The sequence below is a fragment of the Ursus maritimus genome, unplaced genomic scaffold, assembly GCF_017311325.1.
Source record: "Ursus maritimus isolate PB19 unplaced genomic scaffold, ASM1731132v1 scaffold_26, whole genome shotgun sequence".
NCBI classification, from domain to species: domain Eukaryota; kingdom Metazoa; phylum Chordata; class Mammalia; order Carnivora; family Ursidae; genus Ursus; species Ursus maritimus.
This window is the reverse complement of record NW_024425119.1, coordinates 41,549,310-41,565,720: the sequence shown is the minus strand read 5'-3', so window position 1 is coordinate 41,565,720 and position 16,411 is coordinate 41,549,310. Positions and strand designations below refer to the sequence as shown.

At 43.6% G+C, this 16,411-nt stretch overlaps 1 protein-coding gene across 1 annotated transcript in view; it reads right to left on the bottom strand.

Moving 5' to 3' along the window:
• Positions 1-5,083: 5,083 nt before the first annotated feature.
• Positions 5,084-16,411, bottom strand: part of SLC4A8 (solute carrier family 4 member 8) — a 68,726-nt gene continuing 57,398 nt past the window's right edge. The window contains exons 22-25 of the mRNA XM_040642469.1: positions 13,512-13,649; positions 8,705-8,796; positions 6,483-6,578; positions 5,084-5,179 (exon numbers count right to left, since the gene is read on the bottom strand). Coding sequence (XP_040498403.1) covers positions 5,167-5,179; positions 6,483-6,578; positions 8,705-8,796; positions 13,512-13,649 — 339 coding nt within the window. The 3' untranslated portion in view covers positions 5,084-5,166. The remainder of the gene's footprint in view (positions 5,180-6,482; positions 6,579-8,704; positions 8,797-13,511; positions 13,650-16,411) is intronic.

The following is a 16,411-nucleotide window of genomic DNA, read 5'->3' as shown; positions in this document are numbered from 1 at the left end:
ATTTCTTACACTAAAAATATATATTTTGGAATCTCTAAAACAAAAATATCTCTATCTCTACATGAGACCTACTAGAAAGAAGAACATAGAAAACCAGGAAATGTACCAGCACCTCAAGCTGTCCCCTTCCGTGGGAAGGGTGCTCTGCTCTCCACCGGACGCCATTAGCTTCGGGCAGCCATAGCCAACCAATCACACAGACAGACACAGATACACATGAGGGAGGCTGATCATCTTGGAGGAGTGAATATGGGAGAAAGGAGCGGGGAGGAGGATTTTTGCCTCTTTTGCAAAAGGAGTAGTTGCACATTCAGTGTGGTACTTCTGTGGTACTTCTGTTCCCAACATCGTTGCGTGTGTGAGAACCTGCCTGCTGGAGTCATTCGCGAACCCGCTAAGAGAAGCCCCGGCTCTGCTGATGTCTGCGGGCCTCGGAAGAGCGCTGCGGGAGGGGGTCTCTCTTTCTCAGGAAATATTAATGCCATCAGCTAGAAGAAGTTCTGTGTTCTCCAATGCTGACAGTGGTCAGGTTTGAGAAAAATGCTATTCCTTTTCTTTTCGGAAGGATCAGAAATTATTCCCTTTGAGCACAGAACCTCCTGAAGGAATTGTGCCTGTGGGTGACTCATTCCACTTTCTGACTTTTCCTGCTGAAGAGATCCACATAACGCTCCTCTCCTCTTATGCTTCCCGCAGTGATATGGTTCCTTCACACCTCTTTTGCTTATGAAAATTGGCCTCCTTTCTGGTAAAGAAGTGTTAACCTAGTCAACTGCCCATTCTTTATGATTAAGGTATGAGAACAAGGGCACCAAGAATCAAAAAGAATAGATCTGGTAGAAAAACCACTTCAATTTGGGGTGTCTTTTCCTGTTTACCCTGAAATATGGTTGAGCTTGAGGGCTTGAGAATCCCTAGTCCCCCACACCAAGTAAGGAAAATAACCATAAAGTCCCCTTTCTGAGGACCCCAGAACCATCCAACCTCCTCACCTCTCTCACCACCCCCAACTGGTGGTGGTTTTGAGGACCCTTGACCAAGAATGTCAGCCCTCCACGGGGAACTTGAAAGACCAGGCAGAAAGGAGAAGAAAGGCTGCCGGAGGAAGCTGAGTCAGTAAAAGGGGTGGAACTTGGAGGATGTCTCATTTGGCCTGTCGGGGCCCGCAGGAAGGATTTTTACGTCATGAAGGCCTGACAGCTGCAAGCAAAAGAAAGCCAGGAAGGCTGAGAACATTCAGTGCAGGGTTCCTGAATGTCCTGCCAGGATGTGGCTTGGAAATCTGAGAAGTCCGAGGAAAATGCCGTGACAAACTAGAAAGACTGCTTTAAAGTCCTAGGAGGAGGAGCAGAAGAAGAATTTAGAGAAGCTGATGTAGTAGCAGAGAGAACAGAGTGGACGGGACTTCTGACGCCAGTTACAAGGAAAGCTGGGAGCCTTGGGGTCACACCTTCTCCTAGGCTTCAGGAAAACTGAGAGACTCAGAACATGGACAGTGAAGTCGATAGAGAAGATGCAGAGAGAACTGCTGATTCTTCTCCTGAGACGGAAGTCTAGAGAGCTGAGTAAGGAGAAAATTAAGTAAAACTGGGCACTATCTTTTCGGGATGACCAGAAAGCAGATTCCTAAAATCAGAGACCTCTTGAAGGTCACAGTTGTCATAGCCTGAGATGTCAACCCCACCTGAGACTTAGCATTTATCAGATTTTTATCAAACATTTATGACTAGTTTAAAAGCCAGTCACATCCCAGACAAAGAGAAAGAGCAACTATTCACACCATCTTTTGGAGTAAATTGTTCACTACCTCTCTATCCCAGAGGCAAGCGTATATGACTAAGGAGGTGGGGACAGGAGCTGTATGCGTGAAGACCAGATCTCCTGATGATCCCATCATCAGAAGTTAGAAATCATACATAGTCACAAAGAGCTAGGCTGCGTTTTATGCAACCCAACAGATCTGGCAAGTTCACGGCATATGGCTGGTCTTCCCCTTCTCTCTAGACCAACACTTCCCCTCAAAGTCATGAGCTAGGAAGTAACCCAACCACCCCGCAACACCCGTTCTTACCACTAGAAGCAAGATGTCACCTACCATCACTTTCTTAAACCCCTGACCTCCCTCCCTTCCCACCTCGACACGGCCAGCCCATCAGGGCACCAGCCCGCCAACACTCCAACCATTCCTGAAATCCCCCTTGTCATAAAAGAGGCGGACTGCTTCTCTGGCCCAAGTGAACTACCTGCCTTGCCTTCTATCCCGAAGTCAGTTTCTCCTCAACATTGAGTTGAAACACCTGTTCCTATAGACTAATCTGCCTATATTTGTCGTCAAGCTATTCTGCCAGAGACCTCCGAGAAACCCGAGAGTGGAGAATGATCATATTTTTTTATGTCCCCCCAACTTAGGTACACAAACTATTTAATAGCAGCAAGGACATCTCATGGACCCACTTGCATTTGTCAGTGAAAGTACACGCGCACCCCCCCCCCCAACATATTCGCCTCCACTCCTAGTTCCCTACCCCAGACACTGCCTAGCTTGACTGCCACCATGGCCACCAGCCACGGACGAGAGCGAGGAAGCATTCAGGTAGGGCTGGGGTTGAGTGTTTGGTGGGAGTTGGGAAAAGAGAGACCATAAGGGTAGGGAATGGTTTCTACCATTGAGATGCAGCAGAAATGAGGCCGGCTATTAATCTGAAAAAGATGTAATGGCTTAAAACGATTGGCACAGGCTTCCAAAGTAACTAACATTCCTAAGGCGCAGGAACTTGGGAGGGTCTGGCTCTGGAAGGACCTGGAAGTACACGCATGGTCCTGTGACTGCGCTGCACACCGTTAACAAAGACAGGTTTCCTGCTCTCGAGAGGCCTAGCATACACAGGGCATCAAGAGAGATCGATAATCAGGACAGAGATTTTTCTGAGTGATATTGTCACCTAACTTGTTGTATGATAGGCTTTTCTCTGCCACATCCCTTACAGCTGTGTGGAAACTAGGGGAACAGGAGAAACAGTCACCAACCTTCCTCCACAGAGGTGGCAGGAAAAGATAGGAGGGGCAGGATGGAGGAGGAAAGTGAGAGTGTTCTCAGGGAACAAGGAAGACGAAGAAAGAGATAAGCTCAAAGAAGCAGCCAGAGAGAGACACGGCAAGTCAGCAGGAAAGCTCTTCCCATTGACAGGTTGCCTTTTGATTTTTCTACATTAGGTAGGTAAATGGGTACAATCATTACATTTCTCCTGAAGTGATAAAATGTGAAGCTTTGGCTCGCAAAGATTGTAATGCCCATAGAGTTCAAAGCTGCATGCCCGTTCCTGTCTGCACCATATGAAGGGAAGTTGGCTGTCCCTAAGACAGCCTTGTGAGCGGAAATCAAACCAGGAACAATACCCACAATTCAAAGGGATGTCGTTTTAACGTTTGAAAGCAGCATGGCGTTCGGCCGAGAGGCAGCGGCATGGCCGCGCCCACCTGCCTGTTTACAGCCGGCATCCGTTCTGAGTGGTTGGCGTCCATCCTGTACCAGTTGCTCAATATTCTGAAAGTCATCTGTGTGCTAAGATAGGTGTGGTTCTAGGGGATGGGTGCATGTTAAAGAAACGCAGGATTCCTTCAATTTCAAAAGTCCTCAGAGTAAGACTAGACTACACTGATATATTTAAAAAGTCAAAGGAATGCAAAATTCAACAAAGTTTTGTGACCAACTCTTCACCTATGAAAAGAAAGGAGAGCAACCCGTAGGAACATCCCACTGTACAAAGATTTTCTGGGGTGGAAAACTAATGTGATCGAATCCCCTGGGTACCGACATGCTTACTGGTCACATTCTGTGCACAAAACAAGGGAAGACCTCGACACACTGGAGCCCAAACCCCTGCTAGTCATCACAACTGAGAAGAGAAGAGAAAAACTATAAATATCGTTTCCAACTAAATACCAAAATTAATTTCACCACTTACGGTTCATTTCCCAGTGTGGCTTTTTACCTCTGAGAGCCAAAACATTTGTCAACCAAAAGAAATTCATGATGATGAAGAAACCACATGGCTGCAGGTGGTGTGGGTCCATTGAGTTGATGATGGTTCGCTACTAAGGCAGCTAAGGAGACATTACGTAAGCACTTGGATCTCTCCTGGAGTGGAATCAGAATGTATCCTCAAGAGACAGCAGCAAAACATGGATGTTTCCACAGCATGGCCGATAAAAACACCTTATCTCCCTTTCTACTCACAAACGACTACTATCGAACATTTCCCAGATGTCTAGAAAGCAGACACTCTGACAAATCTTCAGGCGAGGAAGCCCTTCCTGGTGTCTAAACCAACTCCTTCCGTAGCAACTGAAGTTCATTCCCTTAGTCCATCCTCAACGAAACCAAGAGAAGCTGCTCGTCCTCACTTATCATTCCTGATTTTCCCCCGAGCTTTTTCCCGTCTGAGCTAAACAACGCCAGTGTCCCTTGTGGCCCTTTCATCATCCAAGGTTCTTGCCGAGTTAGGCAGGCTGCTGCCAGGGAGCGATACAGACGCGCCTGGGGCAGAGGCCTCTTCTGGCCTCAGTGGTACGCCCTGCCGATGCCCAGGTCGGTCGCTGACCGTCCTAGTGGCAGTCCCTCCTAACAGCCTCTGGGTCTGACCAGCCTCCCCCAGAGGAGGCAGCAAACCAAGGCCCAGGACTGCCTCGGAGCCTGTGGATTCTGCGGGACTGGAGAGCCTTCCCTTTTCTCTCTGCTCTCCTCCTACTCCCCCGCCCCATCTTTTAGGAAGAGGGAGCTCATTGAGGGAATCCTCAGTGGGAGAATGGATCCATATGGCTCTGCAGGCCAGCAGAGAGTTTCAGAGAAAATGTCTGGAAGATGGGAAGCTGGGTCTTCATGGGTGGCAGTTCTGAAGAGAAAGAGAAAGGAAGAAGAGAAGTACCAACAGGACGTGGTCTTCTGCTTCCACGTTCACATCTGGTGACTGGCTGCTGGTATGGGGATGGCTGGCTGCCCTCCAATGCCCAGCACGGATAACTGCATGCTTCGGCATGGCTTTGACATGACCACGGACAGGGCCAGACTTGGTCTTGCTTCTTCTCTGAGAGACTCACCATCTTCTCTGTAACCAGAACTTCCCTGAGGCACCTCACGGCCCAAATCTTCCTTCCCAGCAAAGACTTTTAGTTGAAGAGACTGAATAAAAGTGTTACAATTAGACAAAAAGGGAACACATGATTCATTCCTGCTTTTAACACAATACTTTGAAGATGTCACCACAATTTGGATCTGGCTATATTTTAAGTTCATTTACAAGTAGACTAGTTCTCAACTAAAAATAACCATGTGCGTTATACATTTCGACAGCTGCCTGGATTTTCCTCTGAAGGAAACAAGATTCTATATTTCACTCACATTCAGCACAGATTTATTTTAACCCATTCGGTGAAGAAAAAGCCTACCACCACCACCCACTGGTGGCTGTGACTTTTCCCAGTACTTCAGCTCCTCCTCAGAACACTCCTATGAGTGAGGAAGTTAGTCATTATTATTCCCATTTTACTGCTGAATAAACTGAGTCCCAGAAACAATGGCCTGCCAGGTTACACGTGGAATAAATGGCTAGACCAGGTCCCCTAATTCCTAGCCTACTGCTTTTTTTCCCCTTAACTAGAAAAGTTGCCTTTAATATAGATCTAAGATTTTGCCTCAGTGAAGGCAAAGATGCCTCAAGTCCTTCCATTTTCTTCAGTAACCTGATGAAAATTGATCTACACTATTGGCAAATGATATACAGAATTTTGTTTCCCAAATAAGAAAACTGTGACATTATTTCAAAATCTTTTCTCGGCAATAATTCTCATTATGGAACAAGTTAAATGTCTGTATCAATACTATCGACACTCTCTGCACATTTTAGCCATTTTCCAGTTTGTGCAGTTACCGTAACCAGGGAAATTTTGAAATGGGAACTTTTAATGGTTATTTATTTATTTGTTTGTTTGTTTTGAGAGAGAGCGCGCACATGCATGAGCTGGGGGAGGGGCGGAGGGAGAGGGAGAGAGAGAGAATCCCAAACAAGCTCTCTGCTCAGTGTGGAGCCCAAGCTCACGACCCTGAGATCATGACCTGAGCTGAAACCAAGAGTCGCACGCTTTAACCGACTGAGCCACCCAGGCGCCCCTGAAATGGGCACTTTTAGAAAAAGGATTTAGGTGACTAAACAGATAAAGCAAATTTACATCCCCAAGTAATCCTGTCCTGACTTTGGGGCTGTGTAAATGGGCAGCTCCAAGCACCACATCTGTTCAAATAGTTTGAAAACGTGTTTCCTTTTCTTAGGCTTCTAGCAATTCTCACAGGTTAGCAGCAGTCCCGGAAGTGATTTTTTTTTTTTAGACAATTCAATTTTGCAGCTAAGATTTATTTCACTTTCAACATGATTGCTATTTTTTAAAGCCAGAAATAAATAAAAATCAGCAATTATAGTTCTCTTTACCTCTTTTCCTTTGTATTTCCAGAGTTCATACTGAGAGCTTTCCAGACCGTAGTTTTAGGCATTTCATCAGATATATTAATCTCAGAGGGGTCACACCTGAAATCAATGCTTAGGACAGTAAATGGAGGGCACACAAATATAAGACATATCTCAGTCTACAATTATCACCACGCCACCGGATGGGAGAGAGTAGGTCTGAGGGAGCTCAGCTGACAGCTCTTGGCAGCACCAGGAGCCAGGTGGTTGGAATGCAGAGAGGCAAGGTGGCCCACGAGGTGGTGCTGAGGACTGGGCTGGGGTGCCAAGCAGTGGGCAGCTCTGCCCCCACGATCGTGCCCTCCTTCCAGGGGCCCCTCTGGGGGTGCGGATGACAGCTTTGGGACCTGCCACCTACTGAGTGTTCGCTGGTGCCAGGCTCGCCGTGTGCCAGGCATGTGCTAATAAGCATTCTTCATACGTTTTCTCACTTACATGGCCAAATGTTTTCCATTTGTAGTTTACAAAGGACTCTTACAATCTATTATCTTAACTGTCAAATCAGAAATTATTCAAATCCTCATTTTGAAAGTACAGAAACCAAAGCTCCCAGAGCTAAGGGATCATTCAAGGTCAAACGTCAGTAAGTGGAGAGTCAAGGCCTTGAGACCAGTCCTTGGTCTCCTAGCACCCCAGGATACTGGCAAATGTCCTACCGGCCAGACAGTCTCATTTTAAAAGGCCAGAAGAAGAGGCAGCATCCGAGTAGAGAGGGGACATTGCTCCTGCTTTGCTGCCAGAGAGTTCAGTCTATGGCTACTTCTTCACAACTTGTAGAAAGCTTATTAAGGCCCAAAGATCCCATTTCTTTGGGGTCAGTCACACACACAAAGTCAAAGTCATAGGAACAGATAGTAGAATGGTGGTTACCAGAGGCTGGGCAGTGGGGGGAAAGGGGAGATGTTGATCGAACGGTACAAACTGGCAGTTATAAGATGACTAAGTTCTGAAGACCTACAGACAGCGTGAGAGCGGCTAACGGTAATGTGTTGCACACTTGCAGGCTGCTAAGAAAGTAGTCAAGTGTTCTCACACAAAAAAAGAACAGTAACTCTAGGAGGTAATGAATATGTCATTAGTTTGATTGTAGCAATCATCTCACAATGTGTACCTAGACTCAAAACATCACATTGTGCACCTTAAGTATATATTTTTATTTGTCAAAATAAATAAATCCAATTTTTTTTTAATACCAAAGATGAGACTTTCCTCATTTCCCCCTCGGTATAAACTACAATCAATTCAATGATTTGGCAATCAGTTATCCGGGGTCTAGGTGATCCTGATTCCCTCTCTCTCCCTTTTCTGCGGCCTCTGGGCATCTTTCAGCTTATGAAAACAGCTCTGCCACAGTGGAAACAAAATGCCAGGAATGAAGCCACAGATGGACCAATTTAGCATCCTGTGACCTGTGGTGAGCAATAACTTTGCTGGAGAAGGGGGCTGTGATCACTGGCAGAAGCAAGGAATTTGGGGGACCCCAGTTCAGTTTCCCCTTGTCTCCTAGGACCACAGACGCCATGAGTCAAAATGGAGGTGCTGCCTCTGGCCCTCACCAAAGGCTGGCCCCAGCATGCGAATTTCATGCCCCCCAAGAGGAGGACCCTCGGTCCTATTCATCTCTGGAATGGAAAGGCCATATCCTATTCATCTCTGGAAAATGGCAGAGAAAGGAGAGGGAGCAATGACCTGAAGAATACAAAGACTAGGGTTTGACTCTTGAACTTTCCATTTAGCAGTGTTATGACCTTGGGCAAATTACCTAAAACCATCCAAGCCTCAGTTTCCTCATTGTACAAATATGGATAACAAGACATATTGTTGTTGTAAGTTGTTGTAAAGATTAAAGGAGAATACATAAGTCAAGCTTCTAGCACATTCCTAGCACAGAGAAGGCGCTCAGCACATGCTCCCTTACCTCTGTTCTTGTGATTCCCAGCACCCGGGGTGGTGCCTGACACATAGCAGGTGCTCAGGAAACCATAAAAGGGAAAGTGTTTTCCCAGGTTGGAGCTGGGGGGCTGAATGTTAGCTCTTTATGCCAGCACCTGCATTTGTGACCACCCCCCACCACAATGCCACATGTTTACAGAATAACCAGAACAGTAAACTCCCTAGTGTTTGGGGAGGTTTTTGGGTTTTGGGTTTTTTTTTGTTTTTTTGTTTTGTGTTGTTTTTTGTTTTACCTGAAACTGTTGTTCTTTCCAGGACTACTTAGTAACTTCCTGCTCTCTAAGGGGAACTTGTCTCCCCCCATTTCTAACATTTTCTCAGCCTCCTGAAAGAGAAGAAGACATTATTCTATCTTAGGCCAAGCAAAACCATGAGTCTACACCACCCATATTTCTCTCACCACAATTTCTACCTAATTTCTCTCACATTTATTTTGAAAAAGTGTATTTATGTTCTTTCATAGATTTGGCTCATCACCAAAAAAGAGACAACCAGATCTTTGTACCTATGGAATAGTATTTTTTTAAAAGAAGAAAGAAAATGAATCTGAATAAACCTCTAGAGCCAACTACTAATTTACTAGAAATATAGGGGAGAGAAGAACACGTTGTTAAATGACACCAAGGGACACAGTAAAATCTAAATGGTGGAAAATCGTACAGGTCACAGACCTAGTTTCTTCCACAAAAAGAAAAAAAAAAAGATACAAAGGAACCCCTAAAAAGATTTAAGAAACATATCAACCATTGTAATACATAGGTCTTATTTGGATCCTGACTCAAACAAACAGATTGTAAAAAATAATAATAATAATAATAATAAGGCAATCGGGGAAATATGAATACTGACTGTTCTTTCTACCTTTCTACCTAACAAAATGTTTTGTTTAATTTAAATAATCCCATCAATTTAAAGAAAACAATTACAGAGAAAAAATATATACAAAGATGTTTAAAGTAGTGGGGCGCCTGGGTGGCACAGCGGTTAAGCGTCTGCCTTCGGCTCAGGGCGTGATCCCAGCGTTATGGGATCGAGCCCCACATCAGGCTCTTCCGCTGTGAGCCTGCTTCTTCCTCTCCCACTCCCCCTGCTTGTGTTCCCTCTCTCGCTGGCTGTCTCTATCTCTGTCGAATAAATAAATAAAATCTTTAAAAAAAAAACATAAAAAAAAAAAAACAAAGATGTTTAAAGTAGTATGATTAGTAATAAATCCTAAAACAACTATAAATTTCAACAAAGGAAGAGAATTCAAGTTAATTATGAGAAAATACTAGAGAATATTATGCAGTCATTAAAACAATAAACATGATTGTTTATTATATGGACATATAGAAACATGAAAGTATCTTATGAAATCAAGTTGAAGGGGGGAAATAAAAAAAAAAAATACCGCCCCCTCAAGTAAACAATGATTATAGTTATATGAAAACTATGTTAAGGACTTAAAGAGAACATAAAGTAATGAACATAAAGTAATGACCATAAATATTGGATGCTGACATGAAATTTTGGGGTGAAGTCTTATTTTCCTTTCATTTAGTTTCCGAAGAAACTATATAAAATAAAACATGTATTAACAAATACATGTCTACTTCAGAAATTTTGGAAAAGAAGGAGTATAATGTTTACTGCCCACCCCAAAATTAACATCCAAAAGAGATGCTTTGATTCTCCTCCCCAAACTGCTTAATAATGGCACAACCACTCATCCAGTTGTTCACTCCAAAAATCTAAGATCTGTCCTTGATTCCTCTTTCACCCACGCTCACTGTACATTAGCAAACCCTGTGAGCTCGCTCTTCAAAGGAAGTCCCCAAGCCAGCCGCTTCACCACCTCTCCCTTAGCCTTGGCCACCTTCACCTCTTGCCTGAACCATTGCCACCGACTTCTAACTAGTCTCCTGCTACCTCTCTCCCTTCCAGGCTCTCTGGCTTTCTCATGTTCTGTAACCACNNNAAGCTCATTCCTGCTTCAAAACCTTTGCATTTGCTGTGCCCCTGGCCTGGAATGTTCCTACTCCCAGATATTCTCACGACTTGCCCTCACTTAATTCAGATTTCAGATGAGACGTCTCCTTAGAGTTATCCCTGATCAGCCTAAATAAAGTAACTCCCTCACTCCTTATGTTCTTCGTCAAACATATCAGTACCTAAAATTTTATATAAATCAGTAAATAAATATATATATGTATGTGTGTGCAGACATACCTCAGAGATATCACGGGTTTGCTTCTAGACCACCACAATAAAGCAAGTCGAATGAATTTTTTGGCTTCCCAGTGCATATAAACGTTATGTTTATGCTATACTGTAGTCTATTTAGCGTCTAAAAAACATTAGGTCTAAAAACAATGTACATGCCTTAATTAAAACCTACTTTATTGCGAGAAAATACTAACCTTCATCTGAGCTTTCAATGAATCATAAACTCTAATCACAAATCATCATAACAAATATAAAATAATGAAAAAGTTTGAAAAACTCCAAGAATTGTCAAAGGATGACACAAAGTCACAAAAAAAGCAAATGCTGCTGGGAAAATGGTGCTGATAGATTCACTTGACACAGTGAATGTGTCACTTTGTAAAGAACACAAGATTTATGAAGTGCAATAAGGTGAAGCATGATAAAATGAGATACACCTCTACGTGTGTCCACGCACGTGTGCATGTGTATGTGTAATTTTTAAAATTTGGTTTGTAGAGTTTTGGGACACTTCAAAGCTTCACATTTTATGTAGTGATTTCTATCAATCTTCTCGTTAAAGTTTTACTCCATCGCTTTTGTGCTTATAATTGTTAAAACTCTTTTAATGATAGAAAACAGACACATGTAACAGACTTGGGAGCCCAGAAATAAACCCAAGCATATATGGTCAGCTAATATTTGACAAAGGAGCCAAGAGTATTCAGTGGAGAAACGATAGTCTCTTCAATAAATGTCACTGGGAAAACTGGATATTCACAAGCCAAAGAATGAAACTGGATTTCCATCTTACACCATTCACCAAAATCACCTTGAAATGTTATTAAAGACTTAAATGTAAAACCTGAAGCACTAAAACTTCTAGAAGAAAATATAGGGAAAAAATCCTTTGACATTGTTCATGGCAATGATTTTGTGGCCATGACACCAAAAACACAAGCAACAAAAGAGCAAGAATAAACCAAGGGGGATGACATCAAATTAAAAATCTTCTGTGCAGCAAAAGAAATGATCAACAGAATGAAAAGGCAAACTCTGGAATGGGAGGCAACACCCACAAACCACATCTCTGGTAAGGTGTTAATATCCAAAATACACAAGGAGTCCATGCAACTCAATAGCAATAATAATAATAATAATCCAATTTAAAAATAGGCAAAGGACCTAAATACCCATTTTTCCAAAGAAGATATACAAATGGTTGGAAGGTACATGAAAAGGTGCTCAACATCACTAATAATTAGTGAAATTTAAATCAAAACAACAATGAGATAATACCCTACACCTGTCAGAGTGGCTATTACCAAAAAGAGAAGAGGTAAGTGCCGGCGAGGATGCGGAGAATGGGGAATCCTCTTGCACTGTTGCTGGGAATGCAAACTGACGCAGCTACTCTGGGAACAGTACGGAGGCTCCTCAAAAAGTTAAAAGTAGAACTACCCTATGATCCAGCAATTTCACTTCTGGGTATATATCCAAAGGAAAAGAAGTTACTATCTCAAAGAGATCTCTACATCCCCATGTTCACGGCAGCATTAGTTACAATAGCCGACACCTGGAAACAAGCTAAATGTCCATCAGTGGATGAGGACAAAGGAAAGGTAATATATATATATATATAGAGAGAGAGAGAGAGAGTGTGTGTGTGTGTGTGTGTGTGTGTGTGTGTGTGGAGAGAGAGAGAGAGAGAGAGACAGGTGAATATCATTCAGCCATAAAAAATGAAATCCTGCCATTTGCAACAACATGAAAAAACCTTGAGGGCATTATGCTAAGTGAAATAAGTCAGACAGAGAAAGACAAATATTATATGATCTCACTTATTTGTGGAATCTAAAAAAAAAACCGGAGTCATAGAAACAGCAGATTAGTTGTTACTGGGGCTGGGGGAAATGGATGAAGGTGGTCAAAGGGTACAAACTTTCGGCTATTAGACAAACAAATCCTGGGGGTGTAATGTACAGCATGGTGCCCATAGTTAACAGCGCTGCCTCGTATATTTGAAAGTTGCTGAGAGAGTAATTTTACAAGTTCTCACCACGGGAAAAAAACAAAAGTGACTGTGTGAGATGATGAATGTGTTAACGAACCTTATTGTGGTGATCATTTCACAATATACACATATAGCGAATCATTATGCTGTACACAGTGTTACATGTCAATTATATCTCAATAGAGCTGGGAAAAAATAATATAAGGTTTTAAAAATTCAAGATATTAGGGAAAAATGTCATTTAAAATGCATTTCAAAGGACACTGTTTCAGGCACTAACTGTATTTGGAAACACTTTCCGGCTCATTCATTTCTTGGTCTGGCATTTTCATTTTGTTACACATCCATTCTTGGCACATACAGACCATTGATTGAGGGTCCATTGTGCGGACAGCAGATGCCAAGTGCTGAGTGAAATGAGGAAAGACAGAAAGTCCTGTGCAAGTTGTCTTTGCATGGTGCCAACCACAACACCATCTGCCATTAGGTACATAACAAATAATAGCTTTTGTGTCGTTGTCAAATGAGGCCTTTTGGGAGAACATGAACCATGAGATCGGATAATAAGAGCAGACTCTATGATCATATTCTAAGTATGAACCTGGTGAGCAGACTGTAGCCAAACAAAGAGGAGAAAAACTGATTGTCGGGACCAAAAATAAAGGACAGATAAGGACAAGAATCCTTCATCCATTCTCAGCTAAGGCCATCTTTGGAGTAATCTGCCCAGCTCCTAACTATAACCCTTGGGATTCCAGACATGCTGACTTCTCATGTGGCCCTTCCCATGTTCTATAATTTGAGGCGGCCCTGAAGTGTACAGGTGGTGCGAGAACCATGACCTCTTCCTCCTTGGCCTTCTTTTTGGCATCATCCAACTTCTTCTTTTTACTTTCAGGCATGAGGTCATCTAACCAGCTCAGCTCTCGTTTAGAGAAACAGAGATCCATGACTTTCCTGACAAAGACCAACGCCAAAACCTGAAGAAAAATAAAGAGAGGGAATTAAAGGAGTTCATTTCCTTCCTGGAGTTAAAAGCCAAGTCTTACTTTCCCTGTGGTGGGAACAGCAGGAAGGGCTGCAGGGCCATCCTGGGGAGAGAGCTTTGCCAGACCACAACTACAGCGAGGCCAGCCACACCCAGCCCAAGCATCCCTCACCGCAGCAGGAAGGGACTTGAAGGACCATCTGAATTCCCTCTGATCCTTCGCCTTTACGGTTCCCCACAAAATCCTTGCTTTATGCCTGCATCGTGAATCACTAGTGTTTCGTGTCTCTGCCCTCTGGCCTGGCCTGACACTCTCTGTAAATGAGGAACCCGAGGTCCAGGGAGAGAAAGAAACTTGCCTAAAATCCGACAGCTAATTTTCTCAATTGTACATAGGACAGGGGACCTCCCCCGCTGCTCTACTTTCTTCCCATAAAAGGCCATTTTTGCCAAAGGGGAATTAATAATAACAACCCAGAATGACTGGCCTGGATTGACCTGTGTCCACCAGCTACATCTGGTGGCTGGACAGGAATGAGGCAAATCAGGCTTCTCATGTTCAACCACGTTTCTCCCTCGTGTCCGCAACTAATAAAGCCAAAATCGATAGTATCCCTTCCAAGGGTTTGTCAGGCACTTGCTGTTTCTTTAACCAAACAGTCAGCCCCTGAATGTAACACCCAAATGCAGAAACCTACATGAACCCTGACAACATGGACAGATCCACCAGGAGGTGCATGTGTAAGAGATGAGGGGAGAGGAGTACCTCTCACCCCCATTTTCCTCACCCTTGAATATTCTCCCAGTAAGACAAATTGCCTTTTCTCTCTAGAGGCCCACCCTTTGGGTCATTTTCAAACAGCCCACGGAATGCTCAGCAGCCTCACGACCCAGGGTAGCCGGAGAGGGGAAGGTAACAAGAGGAGAAGGTGAGACCGCGAGGACGTCAGGTGGCAAGAATTTCATCTGCACCCTAGTGGCAGGAAGCAACTTGCCACCCATGGTGCCACACACAGTTCAGCTTCCCCAGTCCCTTTTCCAAAGCCTCCGCTTCAGTTCGAGGGCAGGGGAGGATGTCCCCAATCACTTCTCAGTGCTGGGCCAACTTGGTCCTGTCTTCCAGTGGCTTACAACCGTGCACTTCCACCACTGCAGGCCCTTCTGGTGGCAGCGAATTCTAAACCAGAACTGTGTTGCTCTGAAGTAATATGCAAATTACTGCAAACCTGAAGCATCCTCTCCATGTCAGATTCATGAGAGAGGGAAGAGGAAGGAAGTTAGGGAGCAAGGGAGGGAGGAAGACCGACCGATAGACTTGAAAGGAAGATGGCCAGCTGCCTCCCATGTGCTTCCACACCTCAAGGTCCCAGAATAATGCGGCTCCTGCCCAAGCCAACCAAAAACCTCGCCGCCAATAAGGGACTGATGTCCAGAATAGATAGACTAGCGCTCAACAACGAAACCCCAAACAATCTGATTAAAACATGGCCAAAGGACTTGAATAGACAGGTCTCCAAAGAAGATATACAAATAGTCAATAAGCCCATGAAAAGGTGCTCAACCTCACTAGTCGTCAGGGAAATGCAAATCGAAACCAAATGAGATAGCACTTCACACGCATTAGGAGGGCTGATTTCCAAAAAACAACAAATAAAACTAAAACAGAAAATAAGTGTTGGCAAAGATGCGGACCAATTGGAACCCCATGTACTTATAAAATCATACAGCCATTCCTCAAAAAATTAAAAATAGAATCATCATATGATCTAGCAATCCACTTTTAGGTATATTCTGCAAAGAACTGAAAGCAGGAACACAAACAGATATTTGTACAATTCACGTTTATAGCAGCATTATTCACAATAGCCAAAAAGTGCAAGCAATCCAAGTGTCTGTCAACGAGTGTACAGATAACCAGACGGTGGTGTGTGCGTACACACACAAACGTACACACACATACACACACACATACACACACATACACACATATACACACGCGTACACACACATACACACACGTACACACACATACACATACACACAGTACACACACACGTACACACACATACACACACATACACACACATACACATACATATACACATACACACACGTACACACATACACACACGTACACACACATACACACACGTACACACATACACACACGTACACACACGTACACACACGTACACACACATACACACATACACATACACACACGTACACACACATACACACATACACATACACACACGTACACACACATACACATACACACACGTACACACATACACACACATACACATACACATGTACACACACGTACACACATACACACACGTACACACATACACACACGTACACACACATACACACATGTACACACACATACACACACATACACACACATACACATACACACGTACACACACGTACACACATACACACACGTACACACGTACACACACATACACACACATACACACACATACACACATACACATACACACGTACACACACGTACACACACGTACACACATACACACACGTACACACATACACACACGTACACACACGTACACATACACACACGTACACAAACACGTACACACACATACACACACATACATATACACATACACACACGTACACACACATACACACACATACACATACACATACACACACGTACACACATACACACACATACACACACATACACACATACACACACATACACACACGTACACA